At 42.7% G+C, this 20,250-nt stretch overlaps 2 protein-coding genes across 16 annotated transcripts in view; both read left to right on the top strand.

The window, feature by feature from the left end:
* The window catches only part of LOC128124482 (aurora kinase C-like), a 53,252-nt gene extending 42,857 nt beyond the window's left edge, over window positions 1-10,395 (top strand). For 12 of the 14 annotated variants that reach the window (XM_052760796.1, XM_052760804.1, XM_052760803.1 and 9 more), the window contains one exon: window positions 2,127-7,506. In XM_052760796.1, the coding sequence (XP_052616756.1) occupies window positions 2,127-3,757 (1,631 nt within the window). In that variant the 3' untranslated portion in view covers window positions 3,758-7,506. Of the gene's footprint in view, window positions 1-2,126; window positions 7,507-9,115; window positions 9,224-10,284 lie in introns of those variants that run through there. The other 2 variants (XM_052760805.1, XM_052760798.1) reach the window with 2 other exon arrangements.
* On the top strand, window positions 9,400-20,250 carry Znf304 (zinc finger protein 304). Of its 2 annotated transcripts, none has more exons than XM_052760794.1 (3): window positions 9,400-9,514; window positions 10,285-10,411; window positions 14,049-20,250. In XM_052760794.1, the coding sequence occupies exons 1-3, from the start codon at window positions 9,500-9,502 to the stop codon at window positions 15,875-15,877; spliced, it is 1,971 nt and encodes a 656-aa protein (XP_052616754.1). In that variant the 5' UTR covers window positions 9,400-9,499; the 3' UTR covers window positions 15,878-20,250. The 2 variants fall into 2 exon arrangements, with proteins under 2 accessions (XP_052616754.1, XP_052616752.1); XM_052760792.1 differs by having other exon boundaries at window positions 9,444-9,544.

The raw sequence follows: 20,250 nt of genomic DNA, 5'->3' as shown, positions 1-20,250 counted from the left end.
GCAGCATCGGACATCCTTCCAGTCTGCTTTCCTTTTCTCTCGAGGATAAAACCCCTGCCTCTCAATATATATAAAAAATATATATTCCATAACACCGGCATGCCTTATCCACTGGCAGGGCTGAACTCAGCACTTTCGCCAAAAACTCTGTAATAAAACTATTATTTTCCTTTATCTTTAGTCCCTATTACTTTGTCTTTAGTCCCTGTTCATTTGTCTTTAGTCCCTTTTTTTAGTCCCCCCTTTTTTCCTTTAGTCCCTTTTTTTTCTTTTTTCTTTAGTCCCTGTTCATGGCGCCATTCTGTGGGGCGTTTACCCAACCACCCCCACAGTTCCCCAGAGTTTTCTTGAGTGCGAGCCGCAGGAAATATTAGATAGAAGGATTTATTGCGGAGAATATCGCGGAGATAAACAGATAGAAAATAAAGGATAGCCTCGAGAGGGCCTGGAACCTATTCCAACGGGCCCTGACTGTCTCTGCCCCAGGGTTTTTATAGAGACGCCAAGGGGTGGAGCAAAAGACCTCCTCCCCCAGCACAGCCAAGTGCAGACCATCTCAGACACCTGCACTCAGGCCCGTGGTCCTAATCATCCTCTATGTGGACCTGCTGGGTAAAGCCACGAGGAACCCGAGAACGGGCTCCCACATATGCTAAAAGTATATTTTTCCAGAATTTGAAGTAGTGTTTTTATAGGTATGTCAGGCTGGCCCTCAAGCTGTCTGTGTAAAATAGCCAGGCTGATCTCAAACTTGTGATCCTTTTATCTCTGTCTCCTGATGTGCTAGGAGGCAGCAGACTATTGTTGTTTCTATTTCTTGTATGTGTATGCATTCATTCATGTATATATGTGCCACAGAACATGGGTGAAGATGGATGAGAGGACAACTGTCAGGAGTCAGTTCTCTCCTTTTATCTTGTACCAGGCATTGAACTGAGGTCATCAGGCTTGGTGGCAGTTGATGTTACCCTGCAACCTTCTCACTAGCCCCTGGGCTACTGTTTAGGAGCTAAGAATGAGCTGCCTTTATGGAAATACTAAGTCAGTGTTGTGCCCAGGTCACAGGACCCCCAAGCAAGACCACCCCAGAGCCATTATCCGTTGCAAGCACACAGGGGTTTTCATTAACAAAACAAGCAAGCTTGGTCCGCATCCAACATCCAACACAGCCACAGCAGGTGGAGGAGAATGTCCCCTGAGCACTCACTTTAAGGGGTTTATATAGGAAAGGTTTACATGCAGCTTGGGATTGGCTGTGGTGGTTAGAGGTGAGGCAGTTCTTCGGTTACTGGCTGAACTACAAGCATGAGGTTACTGATGGCTAACAGGATTCAGGGTATCTACAGAGACATAAGTTTTTACTCCCTATGTCCTGCTTTTGTTGAACCCAGGGTACATACATTCAGATTTATTGTCCCAGTCCTACTCTCCTCTGAGGTCATTTGAGCCCATTACTCCCCATATCTTGTTTTGCCAAGTCCAGGATACATAGACTTATTGTCCCAGCCTTTTAAGTTCAACTTCTGGTCACTTCTAAAACTTCCGGTCAGCAAATACCTTTAGAGGAGGGGAGGGGGAAGGGTCTCTCAAGATGGCTACTGATTTTCCCCTTTCATCAGGAACTCTTTTTTTTTTTAGGTTTTTTTTTTTTTTTTTGAGACGGGGTTTCTCTGTGTAGCTTTGAGCCTTTCCTGGATCTCGCTCTGTAGACCAGGCTGGCCTCAAACTCACAGAGATCCGCCTGCCTCTGCCTCCTGAGTGCTGGGATTAAAGGCGTGCGCCACCACCACCCGGCAGGAACTCTTTTTTGTTATTTTTATTTTGTTGTTTTTATTTGCTTTTTGTTTGTTTTTTTTGAGACAGGGTTTCTCTGTGTAACTTGCTTTGTAGACCAGGCTGGCCTCTTAAGTCAGAAATTGAGAGTATCTACCCTAGACTCTCTTTCCCATTATCTAGACTTTCAATTTGGCCTCCCCTTAAGAGTCAAGAATTGAAGAATCACAAAAAATGGAAATCGCAAACCAGGGTTAACAGACATCAAGGTTTCAAGTCTGCTGTTTTTCTTTAACACGACCCTTTTGTTTTTTCTGAGTTTCTGTTATTCTGCTGTGTGTTGCTTATTTCAGGAAACAGTGGAAAAACCAAGGCCACCGAACTTAGCGCTTGTGAGCCAGCCCTATCTAAGGGAGTCTCACGCCAGGGCAAGTTAACAAAAGAAGCCTCAGAGGACTCCCAGTCAGTGCAAACTCCTGGTCAGATTGGTTCTTCAGAAATGCAGCAGGGACACTTTCAAACAGGGATAGAGTCTCAGAGCAAGCTGCTTCCTGGGAAAATCAGCCTTGGACGTGATAGCTTAGTGACAGCTGAAGACATGTGTTCAGAGGTTATACAGAAGCACATTTCTTCAGGAAATGCTGTCAGTAATTGTCGCTCGAATGAGTCAGATAAGGACCTTGTAATTCAGGAGGAGGAAAGTGTCTTTAGATGTCATGATTGTGGCAAAGTATTCAGCAAGAAGCGCCTCCTTGCTCGCCATGAGAGGAGTCACTCTGGAGTGAAGCCATATGAGTGTATGGAGTGTGGGAAGGCCTTCAGCAAGAGCACATACCTTCTTCAACACCACATGGTCCATAGTGGGGAGAAGCCCTACAAGTGCATGGAGTGTGAGAAAGCCTTCAACCGCAAATCCCACCTTACCCAGCACCAGCGGATCCACAGTGGGGAGAAACCTTATAAATGTGATAAGTGTGGCAGAGCTTTCACACACCGCTCTACTTTTGTCTTACATAATAGGAGCCACACTGGAGAAAAACCTTTTGTTTGTAAAGAATGTGGAAAAGCTTTTCGAGACAGGCCAGGCTTCATTCGACACTACATCATCCACAGTGGGGAGAACCCGTACGAGTGCTTTGAGTGTGGCAAGGTCTTCAAACACAGGTCCTACCTCATGTGGCACCAACGGACTCATACTGGGGAGAAGCCATATGAGTGCAGTGAGTGTGGGAAAGCATTTTGTGAGAGTGCAGCCTTGATCCACCACTATGTGATCCACACTGGGGAGAAGCCCTTTGAGTGCCTCGAGTGTGGCAAAGCCTTCAACCACAGGTCGTACCTCAAGAGGCACCAGCGCATTCACACTGGGGAGAAGCCTTATATGTGCAGTGAGTGTGGAAAAGCCTTCACCCACTGCTCTACCTTCATCTTGCATAAAAGGGCCCACACTGGAGAAAAACCCTTTGAGTGCAAAGAATGTGGGAAAGCCTTTAGCAATAGAGCTGACCTTATTCGACACTTCAGCATCCACACTGGAGAGAAGCCCTATGAGTGCATAGAATGTGGTAAGGCCTTCAACCGTAGGTCAGGACTCACAAGGCACCAGCGGATTCATAGTGGCGAGAAACCTTATGAATGTGTTGAGTGTGGGAAAACCTTTTGTTGGAGCACAAACCTCATCCGACACTCCATCATCCATACTGGAGAGAAACCCTATGGATGCAGTGAATGTGGAAAGGCCTTCAGCCGCAGCTCATCCCTCACTCATCATCGAAGGATGCACAGTGAGAGAAACCCTACCAGTGAAGCAGGTGAGGAAAAGCCTTTCACAAGTGGGCAGACTTCTGTCAACATCCAAGAACTTCTATTGGGAAACGACTTTTTTAATGTAACCACTGAGGAAAATCTTTTCCAGGCAGACACATCTTGTATAGCACCTGCTAATTCATACCAAAGAGAACCCCTGAAAGTGTCTTCACTGTGAGAAAACTTGTTGCAGATTGCTGCTTGTCCTATGAAAACATATTAGAAATTGAGCATTATTTTCCCCCTGAGAATGTAGGAGAGACACCCAGTGGTTGTTTTGCACTCATGAAAACCTTCCCAGGTGTATCTCTCTCCTACTTTGCAGTGTAGTGTTAGTTCAGGAGGTGATATTTTTGTGAAAAGGAGGTGGCATAGGGATGAAAAACGTAAGCACTGCTTTCACACTGTCCTGCCAAGTCTTTGCCATTTGCTAATGGATTTCTAATGTGGGTGAGAGTGAAGGGGTAAAGGATGATGACCCTTCATATGTCTTGTGTTTGTGTATACATACATGCATACATACATTTATTTATATATATATATATATACAGAGAGAGAGAGACTATGAATATATATGTATGGCATTGCTGTCTAGTATTAAAAAATTGAGAACAAATCTAGAAACTTACTGTTTCCCTTGTTCCACGTATTTCTCTAGTACAGCATTAGTTGTATGAGAAATATGAAAGCTTAAGTTATGAAATACTTTAAGAAGGTAAGGCAGAGTGTGTGTGTGTGTGTGTGTGTGTGTGTGTGTGTGTGTGTGTGTGTGTGTGTGTGTTCCTGAGACTAGACCCAGGACTTTTGTCATGCCAGGCATGTTGCAAATACATACAAATGGCCACTTTTTTTATGCACCACTTAAGATTTTAAGTCTGAAAAAAACTATGTCATTCCAAACACTACTTAGAACTTTCATTGATTCCCAGTTATTGAATTCCCTGATTGCTGAAGCTATATAGTAAATATCAAAATTGGATAAGATGATTCTTTATTTAAAACTGATTTAGCACTATTTTTTTTTAAATCTCTATGTAATTTCAGTATATGTCTTTCTGGTTTTGTAAAAAATGAGATCTTGTTCAAATTTTAATAGAAGTTGAGTTAGATCTGTGGATCAGTTTATTGAGAATTGATATCTTTGTTTTAAATTTTCCAGCTCAACAACATGGTATGTCTTTTCATTTAAGTATTCCTTGACTTATTTCATTGCTGTTTTTATAGTTTATACCCATATAACTTCTGTACATTTTAAGGGATATTTATATCTTTTATTTTTTAGTAATTATAATTGGGATGTTTAAACTTTGAATTTCTACATGGTATTGAATTTGGTATAGTGTACAGAAAGGGTCTTTTTTTCTTCTACAACTTTGTTGAAGTATTTCTAATCATTTTTAGAATTTTTGAGAATCCTTAAAATATTAAACACATAAATGTCTGTAAACAGTCAAATAGTTTTTCTTCCCTCTCATCTGTATAGCTTTTTTTCTTTTCTTTCTTTTGTTTTAAGACAGGGTTTCTCTGGGTAGCCCTGGCTGTCCTGCTACTTGCTCTGTAGACCAGACTGGCCTCAAACTCAGAAATCTGACTGCCCTCTGCCTCTCACATGCTGGAATTAAAGGCGTGCACCCCCACTACCTGGTTTCATCTATATAGCTTGTATTTCTGTTCTTTGCATTGCACTAGCACTTTCAGTATGACATTAAAACTAGTGAGAATTTACCTAGACTTGGTTCCTGATGTGTTCAGTTTCTCATGAGTGATGTTAAGTGTAAGGAGTGTGTGTGTGTGTGTGTGTGTGTGTGTGTGTGTGTGTGTGTGTGCGTGTGTGTGTGTGTTAAATCAAATGTAGGAAATTTCCTTTTGCTGAGGTATTTTTGTTACTGGGTGTTGGAATTCATCAGATGTGTTAATCAATGTGTTGAGTTGTAGTCTATTGATGTGATGCTTCACATTCAGCTTTGAATAGTAAACCAGACTTGCATTCTGAGAAGAGCCATAGTGTATAATTTTGTTTAGATTTTGTGTTGTTAGTACTTGCTATTGTTTTATTGAGGTTTTCCCCAGTTTCCTGAGTGATGGGTTTACTGTCATTGTTGTCTTGTGTTTGACATTGTCTGGTGTCAGAGTGATACCAGCCTTTCAGTATGACTTGGGGATTATGCTTTCCTCCTTTTTTTTTTTTTTGGAAGATGGTTTGTAAAATTGGTACTGTGTGTTTTTGTAATGTTTTGTAGCATTCTCCAGTGAAGCATTCAGTCTTGAAGATGTTTGCTGTGATAAAGTACTCTGACAAAAGCAGCTTAAGGGAGAAAAGGTTTATTTGGCTCACAGTTTCAGGATGTGATGCATCATGGCAGGAAGTCAGAGTGGCAGGGACTTGAAGTAAATAATGACATCAGAAAACAATGAATTAATACATTAATGCAAGTACTCAGCTTACTCTGAACTCTTTAGATTTTTATTGTATGTAAATGGGTGTATTGAGTGCATTTATGTCTGCACCATGTGCTTGCAGTGCCCTTGGAGGCCAGAAGAGGTCATCAGATGTCCTGGAACTGGAGTTACTTTTACTACTCTATAGGTACCAGCCACTGAACATGGTTTGTTTGTGAGAAGGACAGGTGCTCTTAAATGCTGAGCCATCTCTCCAGCCCCGCCCCCTTTTTTTTCTTTTGTTTTTTTTCAAGACAGGGTTTCTCTGTGTAGTTTTGGTTCCTGTCCTGGATCTCACTCTGTAGACCAGGCTGGGCTCGAACTCACAGAGATCCACCTGGCTCTGCCTTCCAAGTACTGGGATGAAAGGCTTTGCATCACCACCGCCCAGCTTCCTTTCTCTACTCTTATGCAAGCCACAATTCTCTGTACAAGGTATGATACATAGTGTGCAAGTCTTCTCACTTCAGTTAATATAATCAAGGTAATCCTTCGCAAATATGCCCACGCCCAACCTGATCTAGACAATCCCTCACTGACCCTCCCTTCATAGTGATCCTAGATGATGTCAAATAACCAAACCAATACATGACTTTAACATACTATAACATTTAGCACTTTGGTGTATACCTGCCTTATTACCACAGTTCCCTTTTACCTGTACCCATTCCATTGTTTTTTTTTTTCTTCTTGAAATTGCAAAACTTCTGTTAATATTTCCTTTCTAATTAGTGAATTTTCTCTATGCTAGGCTGGTGACATTCTCATTTTCTTTCATCTAAGGACGCCCTCACATTCCCTTCTTTCTTGAATGTAGTTTTTGTGGCATATAGGATCCATATTGCGAAAGTATTTTCAGTATTATTCCATCCCTTCCATTCCTTCCCTCAACTATGGTTTCTGGTTAGAAATCTACCAATTGAACTGTTCAGAATCTGTCATTTCAGTTGAGGTATATTCAAAATGCTTTTCTCTGTAATGCTCAAAAGTTTGTAATGCACCAGGTATGAAAAATTTGAGTTTCTCTTCTTTTTTTTTTTTGATAGTGTCCTGATATATAGTCGGGGCAGGTCTGGTACTAGTGAACCCAGCCTAGCTTTGAACTTGAAGCACTCTTCCTGTTTCGGTGTCCTGAATAGTGGGATCCCAGCTGTGAGAGTTTATTTTGATTGGTGTTGATTTTTTCTTTTGTTCTGAAGGTTTATGTCCTTTGCCAAACTTGGGAGATTTAAAGTTATTTTTTTTCATCCAAATTCTTTCTGTTCTTTTGCAGGAATTTCAGTAATACAAATGATAAATACTTTGTTATTGTCCCATGCATCCTTGGGCTCTCACTTTTTCTTCCTTTTTTCTCTTTATATTGGTTAATGTCTATTGATTTGAAATACCATGTCTTTCTTTTGTCATGTCTAGTCAACTGTTGCACTTTCCATTCTTTCTGTTTTTATATTTTTCAATGAAACAGGTTCAATAAACAAAAGAAGCTCATTAGCTGGAGTCCAGAGAAAAAGCAAACAATATCCAATGAAGTCATGTGGGATGTGCTCAGTTTGAGCCTTATCAGGGACTCATGACCACTGTGGGAGGTCATTGTTAGAACATCTCATTTGACGCTCATACTGAGTTCTACTGGGTTCGTTTAAGATGTGGCTTGAGCCTATGCTGTGTCCAATTCTAGACTTCCAGAAGGGTGGGAGGTATTCCACATGAGCCACATTGTTGAAACAAACAATTTAGGTACAAGAATCCAGCCACTCCCCATCTGGGGCTACTATGAAACCTGAAGTCTAAGTTACAAACTCCAAGTAAGAGGGAAATTTGCATGGTCAAAAGGATAAGTCTCAGGCTCTCTATGTTGTATCTTTTCCACAGTGGCCTGATAATTTTTGGTTTTTTTCCTTTGGAGTTTTTTTGTTTATTAAGGTTTTTTTTTCATTGTGTATTTGGGTATCTGCATATTTGCATGTAAGAGGATATTGAATCCCCTGGAACTGGAGCTCCAGATGGTTGTGAGAACCATCCAATGTGGGTCCTGAGAACCGGACTCAGGTCTTCTGCAAGAACAGCAATTCTCTTAATTGTGAGCCATCTCTTAGCCTGTTTGTATTCTTTTTGTTTTGTATTTAATTTATTGTTCATTTTAAAATCAAACCAATTTCAACATGACCATTCTATCCTGTTCACAAAGTAATTATTGAATTCTATCCTTCAGCTCTGCTACATTTCACCACTCACCACCTGATTAATGAGATCAAGAATGACTATTTACAAAGGCATGTATGTAGCTTGACAGACCCAGTACATTCAAGACTTCAGAAGCTCCAACACTCATGAAAATGTACTCAATATCAGAGTCGTGTCATCCTTTCCATACCTGGTATTTTAGGGATTTGTCTGTTTAGCAAGATCAGCATCAAGCTTACTAGTAATTACTGTGGTACCTACTTTTAAAAATAATTTAAGAATTTTTTTTATTCATTTTACATACCAACCCCAGATCCCCCTCTAATCCCTCCTCCCACTCCCGACCAGCATCCCCCGCCTCCGACACACCCCCATCAACTCTTTCAAAAGGATAAATAAAGGCTCCCTTGGGAAGTCCGCAGAGCCTGGTACATTCAGTTGAGGCAGAACCAAGCCTTCAGAGGAGGGCATCAGGATCCCTCGGGAGTGAGTTTTACAGGTGGACAAGAGCAACCTAATGTTGCTGGGTGCTGGGAACTCAACTTGAGTCTTCAGCAAGAGCAGCAAGTGTTCTTAGACATTAAGCTTGCTCTCTCTCGAAGTCGCTATTCTGTCAAACGAGATACCCAAATTTGGGGCCCATGAACTAGAGCACTATTTCATTTGAAACGCAAGGGCCCCATGAATGAAGTCCACTACGTGTTGAAAAACTAAAACCTCCATCCCCAAGACTGATAGATTCGAAGCAGCTCTCCCTGGACCTCAGAAGCAGGAGGGTTAAAAGAATAAGGCGTGTGCTGGAGATTCCTGAGTAATGGCATTAACCCAAGTAGCCAGAGAAATCAGAGTGAATTCCACATAAGGTGAGGGTGGTGGACCAAGATACTATTTTCTCTATCTTTCTTCTCTCCAGGCAGTGGCCTGAAGGAGTCAGGATCAGCTACATGGCAGGGTACAGGGAAGAAACTACATTACCCACAGTCCTAGGCCAACGGCAAGATTGGGCCGGGCGGGACTTCCGTCGCCACAATTGTGACGTCTGGGTTGCTGCCGGCGTCCTCCAAACTGGTTTAGGTGTGGACTGGCCAGATCACATTGGAGCCCAGCAGGGAAGACAGCGAGACCAAAGCATCTTTCTCCATACCCGTGTGACAGCTGGCAGTTCCTAACCTGGTCGCACCTAGAGTTAGTCCCCTAAGCCTTGTAGGCATTGGTGCACCGTGCAGGCTGAGGGCACCCCAGATGTGGGTTTGCGACAGGGCGCCCCCGCCTGCCTGCCCACTTGGCTGTTTCACAGATGGACCGTGCTCAGGTGATTGGAAGTTCTCATCCAGATACAGAGGTTTGTGTGTCCTGGACGTCTCGGCTTCATTGCTTCCTCTCCCTGAGTATAAGCACCCAGTCAGGGGAATGCCAGGTCCTGCTTCTTAGCATTGGCGGACAACAATACTCGGATGTAACAGTGAGGAGTTTCAGAAACCTCAAGCCTTCTGAGAACAGGGGTTCAGGCTCCAGTTGAGGTTTGAGGACCTCAGATCTGAGTTTCCTTCCCAAGGGTGACTGGGAAATTCAGTGCAGAGATGGAGGGGTTGTGGCACAGGTTTTAACAGCAGACCCCTCGCTTCAGAATGCAAATGTGAGTGAGTGAGTGTGTGTGTGTGTGTGTGTGTGTGTGTGTGTGTGTGTGTGTGTGTGTGTGTGTGTGTGTGTGTGTGTAGGTTAGAGGCCAGCTTTGTGGAGTAGTTTCTCTTTCATTTTTACATGGGTTCTGGGCATCAAACTCAGGTCATCAGGCTTACCAAGCAGGCAAGTGGCTTTCCTCACTGAGCCATCTTGCTGGCTTAAGACTCCATGTTTAGATGATACCGATTTGCACATTACCTGGTTCTTTGATGTTCTGCACACAGTGGAATGAGAGACACAGGGAAAGAGTAGACATCGGTAGTTTCATGGCTTAGTGTATCCTGTAAGATGGTAGACTTGGGGAGGGAGGGATAAAGGGATGTGTGTACATGAGATAGACTGAAGGGTGGTTTCTATGGAAGATGCTTCTGGTGGGCTTAACTGTTTCCATCATGCTAGGGCCGTGTGACCTTTGAGGATGTGTATGTCAACTTCTCCTGGGCAGAGTGGGAACTCCTTGATGAGCCACAGAGGCTACTCTACCTCAATGTGATGCTGGAGAACTTTTCACTTGTGGCCACACTTGGTAAGTATCTGTCTCATTGCTACTTGGTAGATTACAAATTTAATAGCTTAATACACTGAAAAGTTGTCTCAGCCTGTGTGGTGGTGCATGCCTTTAAAGCTAGTACTCTGGTTTGAGGCCAGCCTGGTCTACAAAGCAAGTTCTAGGACAGTCTGGGCCATTACACAGAGAAACCTTGCCTTGGGGGTGGGAGGTATTATTGCTCCATTTTAATCCCTTTGGATTGTGGGAACTGCTTAGCTCAGAGTGAGATGGGGTTTCAGTTAAGCTGTCAAGCAGACCTCTGGTGTCTTCTGAAAACCTGTCTTTGGAAGAATCTGCTTATAAGGATGTAGGATGTTGAACTGGGAGCATGATTCTCAGTCATGTCTGTTGTGTGATGAACATCAGAACATGGAAGGTAACTTGTATTCTAGAAAGTGACTGGGAGACTGGTTTTAAAGGTGATCTTCCTTGTACCCGAGTTAGTAAGTCCTGCCTATGACAGAGGCAGAGGCTTCCATGACAGTCATAGTGCTAGCAGGCAGAGATCAGTGGCAGCCATCTTTCAGGCTGCCATCCACAGGACTTCTTACCAACTCATGTCCTTGCCAATGTTTGCTCATATCTTAGGGACAGGTGTGTGTGTGTGTGTGTGTGTGTGTGTGTGTGTGACAGAGAGGGAGGGAGGGAGAGAGAGGGGGGATGGGGGGGGAGAGAGAGAGAGAGAGAGAGAGAGAGAGAGAGAGAGAGAGTTATTCAGGGTCTCTGTATAGTTCTTACTGTTCTGTCACTATGCTGTGCTGTCACAAGCCCAGGTTAATGTCTTATCCAATCCTGTCCCTTCTGTGGGTGACATAATTGGCTAATGATTTGTTTCTCAGGCCTCTTAGTAGAAAAAAATTAAAAAAAAAAAAAAAAAAGATTGTTGGGGCTGGAGAGAAGGCCCAGCAGTAAAGAGCACTTGATTCTCCTCCAGAGGACCTGGATTCAATTTCAATCACCCACATCCAGTGCTTTACAACCACCTTTAACTCCAGTTCTGGGAGATGTGACACTCTCTTCTGACCTTGCCAGGTACCTGCATGCATATGGTGTACATACATATACTCAGGTACACTCATACAAACAAAATAAACATATTTTTATTAACTTAATTTAAAAAAATTATTGTTCTTGTTTTTTACATGATTATTTGGTCTCCTTTTATGCAAGCTCTTTGGCTGTTGTGGTAGATGCTGCTTATACTCTGGACAAACAGCTTTGTAGTACCTGGCATCAGAATGTTAAACCCCTCACTAGCCCAGGGCAGATTACAGAAGAGGAGGTATGTGAGCCTTTAAGAGTCATCACTGAAAGCTGGGCAGTGGTGGCGCACGCCTTTAATCCCAGCACTCGGGAGGCAGAGACAGGTGGATCTCTGTGAGTTCGAGGCCAGCCTGGGCTACCAAGTGAGTTCCAGGAAAAGGCGCAAAGCTACACAGAGAAACCCTGTCTCGAAAAACCAAAAAAAAAAAAAAAAAAAAAAAAAAGAGTCATCACTGAGGATGGAATGTAGGGACTCAGCTTGATCCTACCAATGCCTTCTTGGTTGCAAACCACCATGGTTGACACAGATTAGCCACATCATTTTTTTGTTGTTGTTGCTGATGGTTTTTTGAGATAGAGTTTCTCTGTGTAACAGCCCTGGCTGTCCTATCTCTGTAGACCAGGCTGGCCTAGAATTCACAGAGATCCACCTGCCTCAGCCTCCCAAGGGATTAATGTCATGCACCATTACCACTTAGCACTTCTATATACTTTTTAAGTGCACCACAAACAAAAACCATTATTCTATCAACACAACTGTTCTCCATGTTCTTCAGCTATACGAGGTATGTTCTATGGGAAATAACACCAGAGCTCTTGTTCTGAGTAGCTCGAGGTTTCTGGGATACCTCGCCCTCTAGGGCTGAACTGTCTCCACTTTGGTCCTGAGCAATTGATGAGTGCCTTCCACTGACCTTGTCACAAAGCATTCCTGATTTTGACTGATTTTAACATCAGCCTTGACTGTGTTTCTGTTAGAAAGTTACTAAGAAATTGTACTTTGAGCAGCCTTGGATCTGTCTGCATCTCTTTTGAAATTTTTCTTATTGTGCATGTGCATGACACATAAATGAGGTCAGAGGACAACCTGCAGGACTCTTTCTATCATATGCCCCTGGGGCTTCACCTCAGCCTGTCAGGCTTGGCAGCAAGTGCCTTAATTATTGAGTCATCTTGCTGGCCTTACCTCAAAAGCCTCACAAGCCTGTGGGCAGTTCTCATAAATGAGGGATACAGTTTGCCAGGACTTTACACCCAGATGACCTTGTTTTTCCTTCCAGCTTTTTTGTTGGTTTGTTTTTGTTGTTTGTTTTGTTTTCGATGTGTAGCCCTGGGCTGTCTTAGAATGCACTCTCTAGACCAGGCTGGCCTTGAACTCAGATCCTCCTCCCTCTGCTGGAATTAAAGATGTGCACCATCAACACCCAGCCAGCTTCTTTCCTAAAGGTCCCATGGAGGTGCTCATTTGGAGATGTGTAGCTGGAGTTTTTCTCCAGTCCTGCCTGGCCCATGGTCAGGACAAATCTCTCTCACCCGCCAGTCCCACAGCCGCTCAAACTTAACCAAGTAAACACACAGAGACTCACACTACTTACAAACTGTATGGCCATGGCAGGCTTCTTGCTATCTAATTCTTCTATCTTAAATTAACCCATGTCTATTAGTCTATAAGTTGCCACATGGCTCGTGGCCTTCTGGTACCTTACATCTTGCTTGTCATGGCGGCGGCTGGCAGCGTCTCTCTGCCTCAGCCTTCCACTTCCCAGAATCCTCTTCTCTGCTTGTCCCGCCTATACTTCCTGCCTGGCTACTGGCCAATCAGTGTTTTATTTATTAATCAATCAGAACAACACATTTGACATACAGAACATCCCACAGCAGAGATGCTCATTTGGAGAAAAGCAGTGTGATAGGACAGACATTACTTTAGGCACACTGGGGTAGGCCTGGTGAAGGTCCGGCCCACGTGGATGAGAGCTGCAGAGATATCATCTTAGAGCTGGCTTCAGATCAAACCTCAGCCTTGAACTTGTTCTGTGTCTGGCAGTGTCTCTTGCCAACATAGCTTGTTGTGTCACTTCTGTTCTTCCCCCCCCATTCTTGGCTCTCTGCCCACGTGTCCTTCTCTTCTGTCTTGCTTCCCTTGGCCGTTTTCATGCTTTTCTGTTCTGTGTCTCATGTGCTCTTCTTTACCTACAACACTGTCCTGCCTTCACAGGAAACAAGTCTGAGTATTTGGGAAACCTTTGGAGGCAGATTTTTGTAAGAGTGGACTTACCCTTCTACCCAGCTCATTTAAGACCAGCAGCCAACATCCTTCTGAAACCCATTTGCCCCACACCCCCATGAAAACTAGCTTCTCCCCTCTGTTCTGTATCCCACATCCCATTAGTAGACCTTTACTCAGTGTTAAAGTTCCTCCCTTGTGTGACCCCTCAATGCCCAGTACCAACTACTGACTCTCACACGGATCCTGCCTCCTCAGACAAACTGATAGGCTTTCATTATGATAGGCTGCTGCTTCCCCTCAAAGCCAACCTGCTCGTCATCAGCTTTCCTTTGCTTTCAGGTTGTTGGTGTGAATCAGATGGCAAGGAGGCTCCTTGTGAGCACAGCATCTCTGTAGAAGCCGTGCCACAGACCAGGACTGCTGAATCAAGTCTCTCGATGCAAACTTCCCACCCCTGTGAGAAGTATGACCCACTCCTGAAGACCATTCTGCACCTGGCTGACCACCATGGCTTCTGCCCTAAGCAGGCGCTGCATAGATGTGGGCTCAATTTGAGAGGATTCTTACTCACTACAAAACCTTCCCGGCATAAGAAGCAACACTGTGGAGAGAAACCCACTGGATGGGAAGACAGAGAAACGTCATGTGTGAAGAATGCCGTTCACGTGACTGAGACCCCATTTACATGCAAAGAAGAAGAGACGGACCAGCTGAACAGTTCCACCCTTCTTCAGGGCCACACCCAGTGCCCAGTGCACAATGAGGTGAATCTACACAAAAAGACTGAGTCCCCCGAGCCTCTCATACATAGATCCGGTCTTGGGAAACACCAAGGAGATGGTGATGGGGCGACTCTCAAAGGCAGTGATAATGGGAATGCCTCCCTGAGCAGTGTTACTTCTCTTGACAGTCATACACCTCTTACTGAGGTGAAACCCATTAGGTGTCTGCCGGTTGGAAATGTGTTCAAGGAGACGTCACCTTTTTTTAATCAAAGAAACATCCACAAAGGAGAAACACCTTGTGTATGTAAGGAGTGTGGCGAGACCTTTACTCACCTGTCTCATCTAAAAATACACCAGAAAGTTCACAGTGGGAAAAGTCATTACCCATGTGATGAATGTGGGAAGATCTTCAGCCACAAAAGCACACTTATTCAGCACCGGAGAGTTCACACAGGGGAAAGGCCTTTTAAGTGCAGCGATTGTGACAAAGCCTTCAGTCGTAAAGACACACTTGTTCAACATCAAAGATGTCATACAGGAGAAAAACCTTACCAGTGTAGTGAATGTGGGAAATTCTTCACCCAAAATTCCATCCTTATAAAACATCAAAGGGTCCATACCAAAGCAAGATCCTATGTTTGTAGCAAGTGTGGAAAAGCCTTTGGCTGCAAAGACACCTTTGTTCAGCACCAGATAATTCACAGTGGTACAAAGCCATATGAGTGCAGTCAATGTGGGAAGGCCTTCAGTCACAAAGACACACTTGTAAAGCACCAGAAAATCCACACTGGAGAAGGGCCCTATATTTGCAGCAAGTGTGGGAAAGCCTTTGGCTACAAAGTCACACTTGTTCATCACCAGAAAATTCACACTGGTACAAAGCCCTATGAGTGTAGTCAATGTGGGAAGGCCTTCCGCCTCAAAGGCACGCTTGTAAAGCACCAGAATATCCACACTGGAGAAAGGCCTTATGAATGTGGTGAATGTGGGAAATTCTTTCGTCAAAGTTCCCAACTTATTGTACACCAGAGAATTCATACTGGAGCCAAACCTTATGAATGCAATGAATGTGGGAAATGTTTCAGTCATAGCTCTAGCCTCATTGTACATCAGAGAGTTCATTCTGGAGCAAGGCCTTATGTGTGTAAGGAATGTGGGAAAACCTACATTAGTAGCTCCCACCTTGTTCAGCACAAGAAAGTTCATACTGGAGCAAGGCCTTATGAGTGCAGTGAATGTGGGAAATTCTTCAGTCGCAATTCTAGCCTCATTGTTCACCAGAGAGTTCACACTGGAGAAAAGCCCTGTATCTGCACTGATTGTGGAAAAGCCTTTAGCAGAAGTTCTCATCTTACACGACACCAGAAAGTGCACGTGGAAAAAAGGCCTCGTGTGTGCAACAGCTTTGGTGACCTTTTAGCTGTACCTCTTCAACTTGTTTAGCATGAAAAATAATTCAGCAGGCATGGTGGTGCACACCTTTAATTCCACCTTTAATTGAGAGGCAGAGGCAGGTGTATCTATGTGATTTCAAGGCCATCCTAGTCTACAAAGCAAGTTCAGGACAGCTAGGGCTGTTACACAGAGAAACCCTGTCTCGAAAAACCAAAACAACAACAACAAAATTATCCTAGAGAAAAGCCTTATGGCAAGGGAGAAATCTGCTGTTTCCTTTTGTAAGCTAATAGTCACTTCAAAGCAAAGCTCAGTAAGTACTATTTATACAAAACCCATCATCCTGCAGATTAACCTGGTCCATTCTTCTATCAGGGGAGATTCCCAGTTAGTATCATGTATAGGAAATTATCATAGGATGTATTCAACTTTCTAAACTGTTCATGGCTCTTGAGAGAGTTATGTCACTGCCAAAGTTTATGGATGCCATCTCATTGTATCCATCTGTTTTCATCGATCCATTCTACCCTAGGAAGGCAAATATTTGCTTGCTATCCTCTACAGGTAATCATGAATGTCCCGGAGCCCGCTGAGGCTTCCCTTCCTCCCTTTATAATTAGAATCTGAGCAAGTAGCTAGCTTTGACTAAAAGGAACCCAGCTAAGGTCTCTGTTGCAGTAATCCTAATTGGTCCTAATAAAAACCTGGAGCCAGATATGAGGGTGAAAGCTGAAAGATCAGAAAAAGCAGAACAAGCCACAGCCACTGCCTCTTACCAACTCCTTAACCTGAAAGAGGCTGAGTTCCTGTCTCCTCCTGCCTTATATTCCTTTCTCTCCTCAGCGTATCACTCTCTGGAGTAACCTTCCTAGTGCTGGAATTAAAGGTGAGTGCCACCACTGCCTGGTTCTGTTTGTCTTTTAGACTGAATTAATCTCACATATACAAATCCAATCCAATGTAAAATATTTAAAACTTGTAGTTGCTTTTCAAAAGTAGATTCGATAATTACCTTTTAATCTTATATCCATATCCTCCCCTTTTTTCTTTTCAGAGTGATTTAATAATCTACCCTTTTATCCTATCACTTCTATGTTGTTGTTTTTTTTTCAAACAAGAACCCGGAATCCAGTCTCCTTTGTTTAGCATTTTTCCTGACCATTATCAATAACAACTTGTTACCAACCACCCTAAACAATAACAATTATCTATAACCCATTGAACGACCAAAAGCCACCCACCCCCTCTCTAGAGAATGTGGGTGTTGTGTTTATAAATTTACATTCTGCTGCCTGGGGGCAAAGTCATCTTTAGGGTATTCTGAAAGGAAAATTTTTGGTTAATTGTCAAGTCCTGGGAGAGGTAGCTGTATCATTTGTTGTCCAGTTTCTGCATAAGGGAAAGTGTAGGGCTTGTCTCAAGTCATGGTTAGAATAGTCTGTGAGGTGGTAGCATCTTAGCTATCCACCTCAAAATTGTCCTGGGCAGTTTGTAGTCCAAAGCTGATCTTTAGGTGGTGTTTATCAGCTTAGTGGCCTTATCATAGTCCTGGTGAAATCATCGTCATAGGACCCATCATCCTTTTGGAGACTTCAAAAGCCAATGTTGGGTGTGGTCATGGTTCACTGCAGAAAACTGATAGAGACTCAAACCTGAAATCGTGCACAGGAAGCTAGATGAAGCCTTTTTTCTAGAATTAGTTAGTACTCTATATGACCAGTAATATGATAAAAGTTTAATATATATATATATATATATAAATCTTATAAATTTTGATATAAAATTCATACATTAAGAAAAGTTTTAAAGAGTCAAAATAAAACAAAAGGATCATGAGATTAGTAGTAATAGAATAGCCCCTTAATTTTGTTTTTTCTGCTGTCCCATATCAGGTGGCTCTTCTGACATGATACAAAGATTTTTGCATTTTCCTTTAACAAGCATGCTTGGGTTTAGGGAAGGAGAGAGCCATGCTCCAACTCCAAAGCCAGCTTTAATTTTTAATTGAACTGGGACTACATAAAGACCATTTGCGTTATATGTCTGTAGAGAACAGCAGAAACAAACATTTAGGCAGATTTATGAAATTTTATCCTGTTAGATATGTGATAAACCAATAGGCCAATTTACTCTTTCTTGGGACATTTTTTTCTGGATGATTTGTCCTTTTTCTTCAGATGTCTCGTTTGTCCAGTGTTCTTCAGATTCCTTAACCTTCATTCTACTGAAAGACAAAAACAAAACCCTTCCCCAGTGCTAACTTTGGGGAGCTTCCAAATCTAATCTTTATCAATTTTGATCCAGAGCAGTATGGTTTTGTTTTTTTGTTTTGTTTTTTTTGTTTGTTTTTTGTTTTGTTTTGTTTTTTTACAATTAGGTTCTTTAATTGCTCTGGGAAGGAGTTTCTTTCATGATGAATGGAATTCGACATGGGGGTGTGCAAGAAGTCCCTCAGGTCATTTCCTGATGGCAAAGGAAGGGATTACCTTGTCTGTCCCTTGTTGATATATATTTGTTAGTCCAGTGTCTGCCTTTGCCACATCTTCTGCATAATCCAGAAGGGAGGGTATTTCTATTGGGATTATTCTTAGCAAAAATATTGTTTCTGGGGTTGGGGATTTAGCTCAGTGGTAGAGCGCTTGCCTAGCAAGCGCAAGTCCCTGGGTTCGGTCCTTAGCTCTGGAAAAAAAAATATTGTTTCTGTTTATAGTCTCTTTTTAAGTGACCTTGTTAACCACAATTGAAACATTTGACATTACAATTTTTCTTCAAACCTCTGGAAATCATCTCTTTTATTCAGGCATCATCATGGTCATGAGATTCAATGTAGATTGTATCTTGGATCCATTCCTCCAAGGATGCTGATCTTGCCCTTAACGGCCTAAATACCCTTTTGTATTGTGCATTAGCATTTGCAAAAGCCAGAAACTCAATTATATTTACTACTGAAGTCAATCTTTGTAAGAAATCAGTGAAAGTTTCTTTTGGAACCTCTGTAACTTTGGGATTCAATTTTCTTTCCTACTTCTTCAATTCTGTCCCAAGTTTTCAAGGCTGCTGCATGGCATAAAGCCAGGATGTGGTCACCATATGAAGATTGTCTTTGTATATTAGCATAATCATCCTCTCCAAGAAGTTGATCTTGGGAAATTTCAATACCTCTAGCCCTACTCTGTTGTTCAATAGTCTTAGCCTCATCCTTCCATCAGGTCCTCCACTGTAACTGTGGCCCAGCCTCCAAGACTGCTGTAACCAAACCTCTTCATTCTTGAGGGATAATTCTATTACAAGTTGACCATGAGTTTAATATCTGCTTCACAAAAGGTGAGTGCATGCCATATGAGACTATTGTTTCCTTGAATCTCCTCAAATCTAACATTTGCACAGGAGTCTATTCAGCTCATATACAGACTTGGGGATATCTGTCATTTGGTAGTTCCTGTAATGTTACTGGATAAATTAAGGTTGGCTGTTTGAGAGCCTTAGACTGTTTCTCTGTAACCTTATAATTCAATGTTGAGATTGGTTCTCCTTTAAATTCCTCTGGGTATGAATATCTCTATGACCTGTTTTAATAAGTTTCTAAAATTTGTATCATGGCACTCATATCAACCAACTTGGCACTCATATAAACCAACTTTTTAGGGATAAAACAAGAATGATCAAACCAATAATATTTATAATTGACATGTAAATTCCATCTAAGTTAGTTATCCTCTCATTTAATTGTTCCATTTTCAAACCATCTAGTGTATTGTCAGAGATCAGACTGCTTCCATTGTAATAGTGTTTCCCATTTTTAATGTGGGAAAACATTCTGACTTTTTTTTAAACTAATTCCCCCCTTTAAGAAATTCCAATTGACTCACCAAATCTACTGACAATGATGATTTGGTTGAAGGTGTGGCAGCATCCTGAAGAGGGGCCCAGGGAAAGCCACAACCCACTGGGAGAAGAAAGAAGTGAAAGATCCAGCTCTCTGCACAGGGGAACATGCAAAAGCAGCTAACTCCCGTGGCTTTTGGAGTCTAAAAGCCTATGGAGTTTGCTGCAGATAGGCTGCAACAGATTCTTAGCCAGTAGGGTAGGGACTCTGGCCAAGTGCAGCTCTGGCCTGTGGCTTTTTTGTGAATTTGTGCCCCATGTTGGGTGCCAGATGTTATACAAACCTTAACTGGTCTTAATAAAAACCTGGAGCCAGATATCAGGGTGAAAGCTGAAAGATCAGAGAAGCAGAACAAGCCACAGCTGCTACCTCTTACCTAACCAACTCCTCAGCCTGAAAGAGACTGAGTTCCTGTCTCCTCCTGCCTTATATTGCTTTCTCTGCTCAGCCGTATCACTTCCTGTGTCAACCTTCCTAGTGCTGGGATTAAAGGTGTATGATCCCAAGTGCTGAAATTAAAGGTGAGTGCCACCAC

The sequence above is a fragment of the Peromyscus californicus genome, unplaced genomic scaffold (assembly GCF_007827085.1).
Source record: "Peromyscus californicus insignis strain IS unplaced genomic scaffold, ASM782708v3 Scaffold_4__1_contigs__length_199733344, whole genome shotgun sequence".
Classification (NCBI taxonomy): domain Eukaryota; kingdom Metazoa; phylum Chordata; class Mammalia; order Rodentia; family Cricetidae; genus Peromyscus; species Peromyscus californicus.
This window is presented reverse-complemented; position numbering and strand designations above follow the sequence as displayed.

Bases quoted from the DNA above. Each gene is read 5' to 3' on its own strand.
- Znf304 (XM_052760792.1), top strand. From the start codon at position 9,500: ATGGACCGTGCTCAGGTGATTGGAAGTTCTCATCCAGATACAGAG. The intron at 9,545-10,284 runs GTTTGTGTGTCC...CCATCATGCTAG, and splicing joins GTTCTCATCCAGATACAGAG to GGCCGTGTGACCTTTGAGGA. The intron at 10,412-14,048 runs GTAAGTATCTGT...CTTTGCTTTCAG, and splicing joins TTCACTTGTGGCCACACTTG to GTTGTTGGTGTGAATCAGAT.